Source organism: Lepidochelys olivacea, assembly GCF_965140295.1.
Source record: "Lepidochelys olivacea isolate rLepOli2 genome assembly, chromosome: 2".
Lineage (NCBI taxonomy): Eukaryota > Metazoa > Chordata > Testudines > Cheloniidae > Lepidochelys > Lepidochelys olivacea.
In genome coordinates, this window is record NC_140412.1 from 90,577,886 (window position 1) to 90,591,131 (window position 13,246).

The 13,246-nt window shown below is 39.7% G+C and overlaps 1 protein-coding gene across 1 annotated transcript in view; it reads right to left on the reverse strand.

Moving 5' to 3' along the window:
- The window catches only part of PIEZO2 (piezo type mechanosensitive ion channel component 2), a 454,253-nt gene that overhangs the window by 34,823 nt on the left and 406,184 nt on the right, over positions 1–13,246 (reverse strand). The window contains exons 38-41 of the mRNA XM_084618523.1: positions 6,035–6,202; positions 3,447–3,836; positions 1,736–1,994; positions 978–1,160 (exon numbers count right to left, since the gene is read on the reverse strand). Coding sequence (XP_084474649.1) covers positions 978–1,160; positions 1,736–1,994; positions 3,447–3,836; positions 6,035–6,202 — 1,000 coding nt within the window. The remainder of the gene's footprint in view (positions 1–977; positions 1,161–1,735; positions 1,995–3,446; positions 3,837–6,034; positions 6,203–13,246) is intronic.

Here is a 13,246-nt window from a genome sequence, read left to right on the forward strand (position 1 = left end):
AACTGTACACCTCAATTCTCCCCTCCATTTTCATCCCATTTCCAGAAAGAAAAAAAAGAAAAAGATCAATTGTCCATCCACACAAATGTCATTAAAGTATTTCAGTATGAAAGAAAACAATACTGCCTAAGCAGCCCCAAAAGACGTGTGCTGAAGGCAAATCTCAGGTGTCATATCTATTGTTCACATATAAGAGTTTTAGTTGCTTGGTGTTAGACAATTAAGATTTGACTATATTGATAATTTGAAAAATTCTTAAGGACGAATAAATGTTTCACTCATTGCTATGGACACACCAAACATAAGAAATGGCCACTTTGCCTACCTTTGGGGACATACTATCTGCAAAGTCAGCAATGAGATCAGTATTTTTTTGTTGAGATGTCTTCAGGCTTTTAATGAGTGTCAAGGCCAAACATTTCCTTAGAAAATGGAGTCTTCACAATTTAAATGGCAAAAACATTTTAAAATAAAGACAGGTTTCAGAGTAGCAGCTGTGTTAGTCTGTATCCGCAAAAAGAAAAGGAGTTTTCATGCGATGATGTGCATGCGATGAAATGAGCTGTAGCTCACGAAAGCTTATGCTCAAATAAATTGGTTAGTCTCTAAGGTGCCACAAGTGCTCCTTTTCATTTTAAAATAAAGTAACTTAATTAAAAAAGTTAAAATAATGTTAACTCAACACCTGTAAATAAACCTGTAAAAGTGCTGATGAACATGGGACAGAGAGGGAGAATGGCCCTGCACAGTGGGACCAGAAGGTTTCCACTCTATTCCTTGTTCTGCCACAGCCAACTTGTATGATACTAGGCAACCCACACAATCTCTCTGTTCTTTAGTTTCCCCATCTGTACAATGGGCATAGTAATATTTTACCTCAGAGGGGTACTGCGAAGACAAATTCATTGTGCTGAGTCGTCATAGGAATGACGATAAAAAATAAATAAAATAAAGACATGCCTTTTATCTCAGTTTACCTTTAAAATGGATCGATGGAAGAACAAAGCAAGGAGCTGAACAAGGTCATAGTGTACATAACCCTCTTTCTTTTCAATACCAATAATATTGGGCGGATGGTAAGGTTTATCTTTGGTGTAATCCACATGTTTATTCCAGGGAAAGAAGCCAAACTGGAAGAAGTACTTGATAACAATGGTCACCTGTACGGAAACATAATGTATCAAGAACAATTATCCAAACACCATTCAACTGACAGACAAGTAACCTCATGTCAGGAACATGAAATACCATGTGACTATTTCATGGTTTTTTTTAAAATTAGATTAATTAGTGCATTTATTGTTCTGTGAAACTAATTATGTTTTCATACATTCCAATTAGAGGGGTCGCCATGAAAAAATCCGTGTTTACCAACAAGTGCTACCCAGTGGCATTTGAGATACCGCAGTTATTTTCCTATAAATACAAGAGACAGTAACTGCAGTATCTTGGATACCACTAGATGGTAGCTATTAGTAGATGTTGCCTTTTTAAAACTAGAAGGAGGTCAGCCAAGTGCAGAACAGAAAAATCAAACAATCACCTCTCACACCAATGCCCAAGGATGTTATTTTTAGTATATATTTGTATTATAATGCCCAAAGGAGAGATGTACAAGCACAGAAAAGAGACAATTCCTGCCCTGAGCGGCTTATTATTCACTTTTATTCGCAAAAGAGCATGTTATCTGTTCCCAATGTGTTTGACAAATAAGGATGTAGGAGTAATGGCATACCTCAGTGTAGACAATGGCTGTCATCCAGAAGCGTTTGCTCGGCCTGGGGACAGACAGCATGGCCCAAAGAAATATAAGGATGGGAAGCACAAGGGTAATCATGGAGGCAGATATCATGTGATTAAGGATAATCACAAAATAACACACCATTTCTGACCGGGCCACCAGTGTATTATACAGGGCATAAACGAGAAGCAATAGTCGAGGCTGACCACTGTAAAATTTCTCTGATTCCTCCAGCTCTTCATCACGAAACATCCTGTGAGAAGAAGAGTTCTATGAATGACATCAATATGAAATTCACGAGAGCTGATTTTTATTATTACTGTTTTCTCCTTTATAATGGTTCCAGATTCTGTTGGAAAATCTGTAAACATGAAGAGAATTTGGTATTCTAAACAAATATATGTATCATAGCCTGATGCTAAATAAATTCATGTAACATTAAACTCCAGTGACAATTCACAGTAAACCATTTGGAAGTGCTAGTTTGGTATTTAATACATGAAAACAATCAGCTTGCCGATAAACACCTAATCATTGCACCTCATCTGCAAATCATGTTCTGGTAGTGAGACATTGGATCCAGTTCTGATCTACTTATACCAGGAATCAGGAATAACTCCATTAAAAGTCAGTACAGTTACACTGGTGTGAAATTAGTGTAAGTGAGATCAGAATGAATGCCATTTTTATTTTAGCCACCAGATGTGCCTTGTCTTCTTTGACTGTTAGGGTAAACCCGACTGTTAATAAAAAAAAACAAGCTGATGTTAAAAACATAATAAAATTGTGACAAGTGTAAAATTATTACATGAACGCACATAGATTTAAACCTCTCTGCTTTTCATGAGTGTCATTTATTTATTATTATTTGTACTACAGTGGTGCCTAGGAGCTCTAGTCATGGGCCAGAACCTCGGTGTACTAGGCACTGCACAGTCATAGCATAAAAGAAGAGCTTTTTTGTCTTGTCAACACTTTGAATGTTCCAGCCTTTGGAAAGATTTGGTTGAATACCTGAAAAACAAAGGAACATGGAAGCATAGACGAAAAAGCACTTGCTTTGCTCAGGGAGTGTGGTGCCTTTTGGTCTAGTTCTAACTGAGCTGATGGGACCATTTCTGGGATTTGAGATTCTGCCTGGCCCTTATGCAAGTGCACTGTGGTAAAGGAAGGAATAAGGAGACTTTTCACATATTATGTGGCCTGCATAAGGGCTAGGCAGAATTTCAGTGTCTGCAGGCAAGGGAGAACAGGGAAAGCTCCCTCCTTACTGTCCTTGGGAAGAACGATGTCACAAAGGAAGATGAGAAAGAAGAGCTATTGGCTCCAACTCCCAAGCACTGGTCAGGATAACTTGTTGGCTGCATGGTGGGGAGGGGAGTATGCTGCAGCCCATGAAGGAGTGCAGCATTGCCATTGAATTTGAACTGCAGAAATCCAATGGCAATGGGGGCTATTAACTAAGTGTGTGTTGGGGGAGAAGCAGAGATTTTTTTCCATGTAATTTTAGAAGGAAGGACCTTTCCCAAATAAAATTAAAACAATTAGAGAGAAACAGCCCCACCCCACAATTAAAACCAATTTTTGAGAGAAAAATCCTCACTAATAACAGCAGTAGTTAGACAGAAAACACCTCCTGAAACAGGAATTAAAATATTTAGGAAAACTTCAAAGACTACGTTTTTTCTTCTCTAAAGTTTCTTACTTGTTTAGAAGCAGCTCACTGGCAGTCAGATCGTGTGTCAATGGAGGGAGGATAGTATCATTTAGCTTGTCAATTTGACTGTCATCTGGGCTCACCATCATGAGGTTCTTGCCAGCAGAGTCATCTTGGGAACTGAAGGAAAGATGATCAAAGCTGACAGCTTTGCTGTATGAAGGTGGAATTTCGGCATTGCCATCCGCAGCAGAGTATGATGGCACGTCAGTATCAGGAGTGTACGCAGCTCCTTCTGAATCCAAGCCATAATCGTCCACCTCATCTTCTCGTCTTGATGTAGAACCTGCCCCTTCTTCTTCATGCTCCCCTTCTACTTCTTCAATGGTTTCTGTTGTGCCCTGACGAGAATACAGCATGGTGACCTGGGTAGGTTCACTGTCAGGAGGAAGAAAAAGGATTTCTCTCTTAACACAATTACTCGGAAAACTTTGCTAACTCTGTTTTGACCTGGAAATATTGGCAAGCCCTCACTCTGCTCCCAAACTTTGAAAATTCACTGCAGTTGGCAGAAGATGTACTGCTGTCACCTCTTCCTTACACATAAAAAACACTGATCCATTTGCACGCGGAGTGATTGCATGTTGAGCTTGCAGTGATTCAATACAGTTCCAAACCAAGACAGGACAGATTAATGCTGACAAAGAGGGAAGTTGCACACAATTTTCTTAGAACAAACAAATTCTAAACACAATTAGAGCATATTTCTACATTTGTTTCAAGTGAGCTGGATGATGCTACAGTATAATATAGGAATGCATATACTTAATTGTAAATGTAACATTTCTAACAATCATAGCTTTATCATTTCAAAACTGCAGCTTGCAGGCAAAATTCAATTGGACACACAGAATCCATCCCCTCACGTTTCATGCTATATCTATATAAAAGGGTAGGCTAACTGCAAACATGGAGTAATGCCATCCAGAGTAAACAACTGTTTGAGTAGCAGGGTATTATGGTATCTTACCTTCAGTTCACTCTACATTTTTCTTCTTCACTTCTTTGGCTTACCTGCCTCTTTCCTCTTCTGTGTGTACTTCCTCTCTTTTCACATTGTTCTTACTCACTTTTATCTGCTCACCTACCTCTCTGCTTCTCCACCTTGCTTGACAAAGCTCTACTCCGCTTTATGTGTTTTTCATCTCTCCTGCCACCATTCTGTGTTTGCTCCTCTCTGCATCAGCTTCTCAGCTGGTGTAAATTGGTGCAGCTCATTGACTTAACTGAGAATCTGGCTATCCCCCTTCAGCTACTTTCCTGTCCTTGCTTTGCTTCTTGCCTTCTTTTAGCTATGCCCCACTCTTCCCCTATTCCTAGGTTCTTCTCTTTCTTCGCTCCCATATGTTCCTCTCCTGTTTGCCCCCATCCCAGCTCCAACAGTCAGATAATAAAAAGGAACAACATGGATTTTACATGCATCACATCCTTTTACAGCTCTCCAAAGAGACAAAGGTTGAAATACTGACTGGTAATGGCAGAGCTCCCTTTGACTTCACTAGGATTTTACCCAATATATATATAATAAACTTGCTATTGTAAAAGCCAGTTGACAATACTACCTCCTGCCAAAATTCAAAATAGATTTCTATACCCTTTTCCTTTGAAATCATTTTCAAACTGTAGCTATGTTAGGTCACCTTTTAACTTCTAGTGAGAGTTTTCAGAAGTAACCTGATGGTAGCTGTTGCTTGAATGTACATTTTGGTGATTCTTAATAGTAAATAGCTCCTTTAAAGATGATTAATGAGTGAGAATGTAAAATGCTGACTTTCAAAATAAATCAACACCCAGAAGTTGCTAAAACAGTGTGCAATATGGAAGTAGAATGACCTAATACGCCATACAATTTTATTTTTGAAATGAAATTTGAAACATTGCTTTTATATCTTGAAGCCATATAAAATTTAGGCAATTTTAGTCTTGAGTTGCAAAACTGAGTGAACAGCTCTGGAACAGTTCTCTAATATGTTTTTTCTTTCACTGTTTGTTTATATTGCTCGCTATCTTTTCTTAATAATTTCCCGTCTTAATTCCAAAACTTCAGAGTCTGTAAATCAGTGGAAGAGAATTCAAAACATATTTAACAATTCTTTCCTATGAAGAGAGTAACTAAAAATGAAAGGAGCATGGCCAAAATTTGCAGAGCTGGATGCCTAAAACTAGATTCCTAAATCCATATTTAGGTACTGGATTATTTGAAGAGCTGAGCTCCCATAAATTCCACTGAAGTCAATGGCAGCTGCTGGGGGTTCAGCACCTTTGAAAATCAGCCCCTTTTTTTATTCAGGTTCCTATATATGGATGCAGGAGTCAACATTCAAAGGTCAAAATTACAGATCAGTTTATAATGAATAAAAGAATAGGGGACTTTTTTTTTTAAAAGCAAAATAACAAATACGTAACTGGTTTATGATACTGTCTTGTACCTCACAGTCTTGTCACAATATACAAGGGAATGAAGCTTCCAATAAGCATGCAAATTGTTTTAAACACACACATCTTCACATGTATACAATGTCACATGTAGAATGGCCAGGGTAAATGAGTGAACAAAGCATGCATGAGTTAAGCACCTTGACACTATACTGCCACTGTCAGCTGATGAGGAGGACATATCCATGCTGTACATTTTACGAAGCCTAGGTCGAGCGCGCTCACTTGTTTTAGGAACAGTGTCTGGTCCATCTAAATCATCAAGGGTTGACTGCCTTGAGAACAGCATGGTTGCTTCAGTGTAGCAGCTAGCAGCGCAAACAGTTATAAACACAATGTTAAATACCAATGACATTACTTTATACACAGTTCAGTAAATGAATGTGCTCGCCATGCAGCAAAACACAGACACAAAGACAAAAGGTTCAGAGAGAAGATAAGGACCTGATTAGAGTCACCATAAAACCAAATTCTTATGTACAGCCAGATTGTGACTATAAAAATATAGAAGCCATAACTACTAATCATAAAATATAACCACTATGCATATAGGGATTGGAATCAATATAGTCTCAGAGTTCCCATACTGCCTAGAGATAACTTTGTACAAGTGAGAGTTTTTACTTTTGTTTGCTTTGAATAGAAATTCCCAAAATTCAATTAAAACATTTTGGAAGCTGATCTCCTCTTTACAATATCTATTTTATTAAAAATAGATTTGGTGGAATTCTTTTATATGGGTGCAGGCCAATTTCCTAAAAGAGCTTTCAGAATTAAAAAAAACCCTTATGTTCTACTAATAGAAAAATCAGAGCCAAATCAGTACTTACTTGATGAATGCCATGTATAATTACCATTGCTTTGGATTTTGTATCTAATATTATATTGTATAATATTGACATTGATAATTAATCATTTTAAGAAGATTTTATTTATTTTGAGTCATTTAAAAATATTTTCCCCATTATTTCAAAATTTGTAAAGCACACACAATATCAAAGAAAGGACATTTTCAGTTAAACCCTTATCTCCTTTCACTTGTCACCACAAGTGAGACAACAGAGGCATATATTATACATTCAGATGCTATTGGATAAAATGAGAAGTGGATGAGTAATGAAAAAGACAACACTAATGTAAATAGAAACATTAGCAATGGGAAGGAAGCAAATACATTAATGACATATGGTAGGTAAACACAATGTATTTTGCTGTAATTGTGAATGAAGTACACAGATGTGCACGAACTGAGTTGAGGGAACTGTTTGGAGTTTTAATCCATGCAGTCACCTCTCTGGGTCTCTAAGATCCATAAGTGAGAAAAGAAAGCACTAAACAATGGGGGGAGATCCACACTTAGGATCTGATCCTGCACCACTGAAGTCAGTGCGACTTTTCCCATTGACTTCAGTGGGTGTAGGATTGAGCACCTGGAAGGTCCACACTCTACATGGATCTATAGGGCACTCTAGTTCTAACTCTTTAAATGAGGTTTTTGGTATTGAATTATAGGGAGCTAACAGCAGATTGTATAATTTTTTATGATATTTAGTGTCATTTTAAAACCCAAACTCCATCTCATCATCTATGTTGGGAGCTGGGTTTCTTTTCTGAAAGCACCAAGGGACAGATTTCCAAAGGTATTTAGGCATCTAAAGAGGCAATACGCACCTTGTGGGATTTTCAAAAGCACATAAAGCAGATTAGGCATCTAACAACCATTGAAATCAAGTACTTTTGAAAATGTGGCCCATTGCCCTTTTTCACTTTGGTGTTTAGTTAATCCCCAATCTAGTTATTACCTTGTAAAATTACAAGTTCCCCTCTAAATATATATATGTGTGTGTGTAGACATGTTGTCTTGTAAATAACAGTGGGCAGATACAGGGAACGGAAACGAAGTAACTCTGGCGCCTGTGCCACAAGCAGAAGATGACTCTTATATCATAAGGAGTGCCCCCACTGGTACATTTTCATTGAAAAAATGTATTCCAGTTTCCCTCAACTGCTCCCCACCTGGAGGACTTGATCTGGCACCTGTTGAAGTCAATGGCAAAACAATTACTGATTTAATTAGGGGCAAGATTAGAGTTAGTCTTTGCAATGATTTTGATTACAGCTCAGTGATCAGAAGGAAAATCTACATGTTCTGAGCAGCTGATGAGAATCCTCCAAGGTTTGGAAAGTGGCACAAGATTATACTGATAGCACAGTGAATGTGCTTCCGAATGTGTAGGAACCAGCATCACCAATAAGCTGTTAAGGAGGATATGATCTATACTGTGATGTACAACTGGCAAAGTTTGTGTTGACTCAGTCACTAACCAGCACAAACATTTATCCAGGCATATCCTTCCAGGTCACTTTTCAAATTGGCATCTCTAGAGACTTTGAAAAGCCCTAGCTTCTTTAAAAAAAATTCAAAGAATAAGTATTTTAAATTGAAATGTGCATTAAAATCCCAAGTCAAAGTATTTGTAAATAAAGTTAATCAGCTATCCATTACAAATGGGTATATATTTAGCATAGATGTTTTTATTCTGAATGATAGGATGGGTAAGAAATTTCCCATTCTGCTAGCTGCATTTCCAACAATTCTACCTTCCCTGGATGACTTATTAGCCAAATTTTTATATCTACAGTTTGTGACCCAGTTAACCACTGTACATAGGCCACTGGTTGGCATTGAAGTTATTGTTACTAATCACATCCTAAGAGTTTTCACACAGCTTTGGAATAAATTGCCTGGTGGCAAACTGGAGAAGGTGGTGCGGCCAGCACAGTCTGCGTTACAATACTGAGCTGCCTACAGAACTGCAGAGTGGAAGGGAACAGAATTGTGGGAGACTCTGGGCTGAAGAAAAGCTTTGGTGAGAGCTTCTGAGCATCACACGGTTCCTACTAAAGTCAAAAGAGTTCAGTAGGTGCTAGGATTTGATCCTTGCTTTGACATCTAAAAACATTCAAGGTGAAATCCTGACTCTGCAGAAGTCAATCAGAGCTTTGCATTTGACTTTAATGGAGCTAGGGTTTTACTCTCTATTTCAGGGGTGGCCAAACTTACTGACCCTCTGAACTGCATCGGAAGTTTGAGAGCTGGGGCATACCTACTGGGGCTCAGGCCTTCATCCCCACTCCTGTTGAAGCCCTGAGACCCTGCTCCCCACTGAGCAGAAGCCCCTACCCCACTACCCCGCTTCAAGGCAGAGATCCCGAGTTCCCCGCTCCCCAAGTCTGGTAGGTGGACGATGTGTGTGTGTGTGGAGGGCTCTACAAGCAGCACTTTAATGGTAAAAGAGCCGCATGTGGCTCGCGAGCCGCAGTTTGGCCATCCCTGCTCTATTCCTTTGTAAACTTAGGCCACATTCCACAAAAGACAACTAATTGGACTTTATCAGCTCCCAGCCATTTTACCAAAATTGATAAGATATTTAGCTAATAAGTTAACTGGAAATAAAGGGCAATGAGCTCATTATAATGCTGGCTTGAAATATTTTCTGGCAGGGCATAGGAAACAACTAGTTATAACAGGGCAAAATTTTCTTCTCATCTCTTCTGTGCCAAACTCCACTGCCTACAATCACCACCCTCCCTCCCTAATTAGGTCACAAATATGCCGAGTGTTTAGCTATATCTGCTGTGGGCATTACGCTAGTCTCCCTGTGAAGGAGGGCTGGGAAGAAATTTTTCCCTTACCACCATATTGGCCAGGTGCAGTGAGGTTTTTTTCGCCTTCCTTGCAGCAGGTTCAGGTAGGCTCTATTCATGCACAGCATGACGGGCGGTAGGCCATATGTCACAACTCTTTATTTAACTGTATAGCGGATGTTCAGTGCAGGTACTCCACAAATGAAAGCACAAAAGAACGGAAAAATGGCATGGAAAAGGAATTAAGGAGAGGTGCTTGGTAATTAAGCAAGTCGGGGGCCAGTTGGGGACTCCTATGATTGGTACAGCAGGAGCAGGAGCACCCCCATGATCATAGTTCACCTTAACTCCTCCTGTGAGGGGGGTGGTCGGAAAGGTCCCTGTAAATTTTTTATCCGCCGGGGTAGTCCCAGACATCTATTTAATAATAAAGTTCAGCCTGATTAAACCCATATCTAATGTCTCCTGTCATTCTTTCAGCCTAGCCAGATAATGTCCTCACTTTGCATTTAGGACATCCAGTGCCATCAAAAGTGCCTAAAGCATCAAATATACAATAGGGATCCACAAGGGACAGATCCACTGTTGATTAGAGAGAAGAATTTTCCCCTTAAAAAAGATGAATATGATAATTTTACTGACAGGACCTTTATAGAAGCCATATGGTGTGTGATATTTTAAAGTATAACTGCCTAGTTTGCTTTTTCAGAAAATAGTCAAGCAGAGTCCTACAGAATTCATGGACATTTGCTTGAGTATAAACTGAGTTAAGATTTAATTATTTTAATTCAGAAATAAGCATCCAGTTTTTTTCCCATCTTATGAGACCAACCACGTATATGCTAAATAAAATCCATAAACATGGTTCACTGACTACCTAGAATGAAAACTTTGTGCTGGACAAACTAAAGACCAAAACAACAACTTAATTATAGAGGAAACTGTCCCTCAGAGCATCCAGATACTGCTTAATCTTCAAGTGATGAAACAGGGATTAATCTCAGTCACTCTGAGGCTTGGAAATGAATTGGTATATAATGGTTAAAAAATTATTATTTGAATCACATTCCCCGGAAGTGAAAAGTACCAGTAGGAAAGACAATTTATAGGCTAATAGGGAAATAATATGAGTATAACAGTGGATTTCATAAAAATAATAGAACTGTGTATGAGAGCATGTTAAGTATAAAGCCCAAACTGACTCGATGATGTCAATTCGTGTTTTGCCATTAACTTCAACTGGAACAGAACGGGCCTTACAATTAAGAAACATTGGCACATTTTAAAAAGTAATCTTGTTGTTGACAGGGCAAGCTCTATATTTAGCAAAGGAAAAAAATTAGCAAAGGAACTGGTGCAAAATTGATGAGCTTTTGGGTGAGGTTTTTGAGATGATAAAGTTCTCTCACTGTTGTTTGGGCAATGCAAAATGTCACTCACTTTGTATTGCTAAAACAGCTCATGAGACCTCTTCATAATCCCAGAAAGAGACAGGCAAGGATGCTTTTATAAACAGACAGAAGATCTATCATTAGATCTAAGTGACTGGTTATTGCTTCCTCCATTTAGAGGTCATTAGTGATGCAGCAGCTGCACATACTCCACAAACACTACCGATACACAAACACGTAAATATCTATTTCCAGGAAAAGAGTTTGAGATTAGAAAATCAATTGTGACAATACTTCTGTTGTTCATTTATTAATGTGCCCTTGTGACATCTTATTTTGGGGAAACAAAGTTTTTTTCAAAGATTATATTAGTGGGTATACAACAACTGTCAAAATAGGCATTGTTATTTATCCTCTTGTCCAGTTTTGGTTCAGCATCACCATCAAAGTCTAAAGGTTTGAAAGAAGCAAGTGAGGTGTCACTCAAAAGCAGGGGGTGGGTGGAGGGGAAGAGGGAGGCAAAGAGGTTATTCCAACAAGAATTGATTGAATTTCAACGGTGGATACAATTTTACTACAGAGACTGAATTCAAATATTGAATTTACAAGAATTACATAATTTTTTTGTAATTATGTTTGGCAACTGACTTCCTTTTATAAAACAAAATTACCCTCCCCAACATATGGCTTTCATTGTTGTCAGCACACCAGCTAACACTGCCATATTGCTACTACACACTGCTAAACAGCTGATTTCAATTTCTACTGTACACCAGTACAGTATATATTGGGTAATGTGACCGAAATATTATTTAATGAAAATGGTTTTGTACCTATAAGTACTGTCTCTTTAAATGATCAGATGAATCCCAAGAGCCAAATTCTACCTCTCAGATAGCCATGTGAGACTCAAAGTAAAGTCAATGGGTCTTGCATTCAGGTGAGAGCGGAATTTGGCTGAATGACATTTTTCCTATACAATCTGACTCCAGTGAATTTTCAGACAACTCATGCAGGTGCTATTTCTCCTGGTAGTTAGCCATGAGGAAATGTGTGCTAGCTTTATTACTGCATGAAATAAAGAATTTTGACAGTTAAACTTCAGTAAATTATTGAATGTCTTATGAGTGCCAGCATTGACCCTGGGGGTTTTTTTACAGCCTGTGGAAATGCTGGGTAATTTTGTGGGTATTTGTTTACGCACATTGCTTACACATTTTTATTTCAGATAGGTGTTCAGAGACTCAGTTACATTTACTTTTGAATAAACTCTGAAAGGAAGACAAGCCCTCTACTATTTTTAGCCTGTTAACCTCTTACCATATGTCATTAGTAAAAGCTGAGCAGAGTTACTGTACATACAAGCAACTGAGTTTGCAGGGGAGTATCAAGTGTGAACAGGTACTGCCACGCTTCAGAGAAGAAGAAACTGCAGAAAGCAACTATCAGATTATCAGAGGTCTCCCTGACACTGTAGAATAGCTTCTGCAGGCTCTCAAAGGTCAAAAACGCATTGGACACAGAGAAAACAAAGGATGTTCTTGTAACATGTGGAAGCGGATGAGTGAGAGTCTGTGCATGTGCGAAACAGCAAGGATGTGCTAAGCCTTTGGCACTGAACTCTGCAGCATCTCTCTCCAGGGAAGTGTGGAAAAGGAAGGTGGATTTACTCCTGCGGGGATTCTGCATTACTGTGTGCCCACAGAAAATGCCATCCCGCCCCTCCCCCCCCCACCGCCCCGCCAGCAGAATCCCTGTGCTTCCCTGTGGAAAATGGCAGGGAAGCAATGGGAAGCCAAGGGGGGTGGGGGGAAGAGGCAACCATTGGCGGAGTTTTTTGGGGGGTGGGGATTTCCCCCTCCAAACAGAGGTGAGGCATGGGAGAGCACATGGGGCTACGTGCCACTGCCCCCACCCCCCACCCATTTCTGCAAGCGCAGAGCTTCCCAGCTGAAGGAGGCTGAATCTGGGCTCTGCTGACTCTGCAGCTGAACGCCACCTCCTGGATCCAAGTGCCAGTTGTACTCCTCCTGTGTGTTCTGGGAGCCTTCCTGTTTTTTGTGCAACAGTGAGTGCCTGCGGTGGGGCTGCATAATGGGAGGTGGGGGAAATGAGGGAAGTGGGGATGAGCGGGTGGGGAAAGAAGAAGGGTGCAATGGGGCTGGGAGAGGGAATGTGGGAGTGAGGGGAGGGGGGTGGGGAATGGAGAAGTCAGGGAGGTGGATGAGGTGAAGAACAAAAGGGAATAGGGGAATCATGGGGGGAAGCAGGCATCCCTCGGCAGCAGCTAGGGCTCCCCCATTAAGCAAGCCC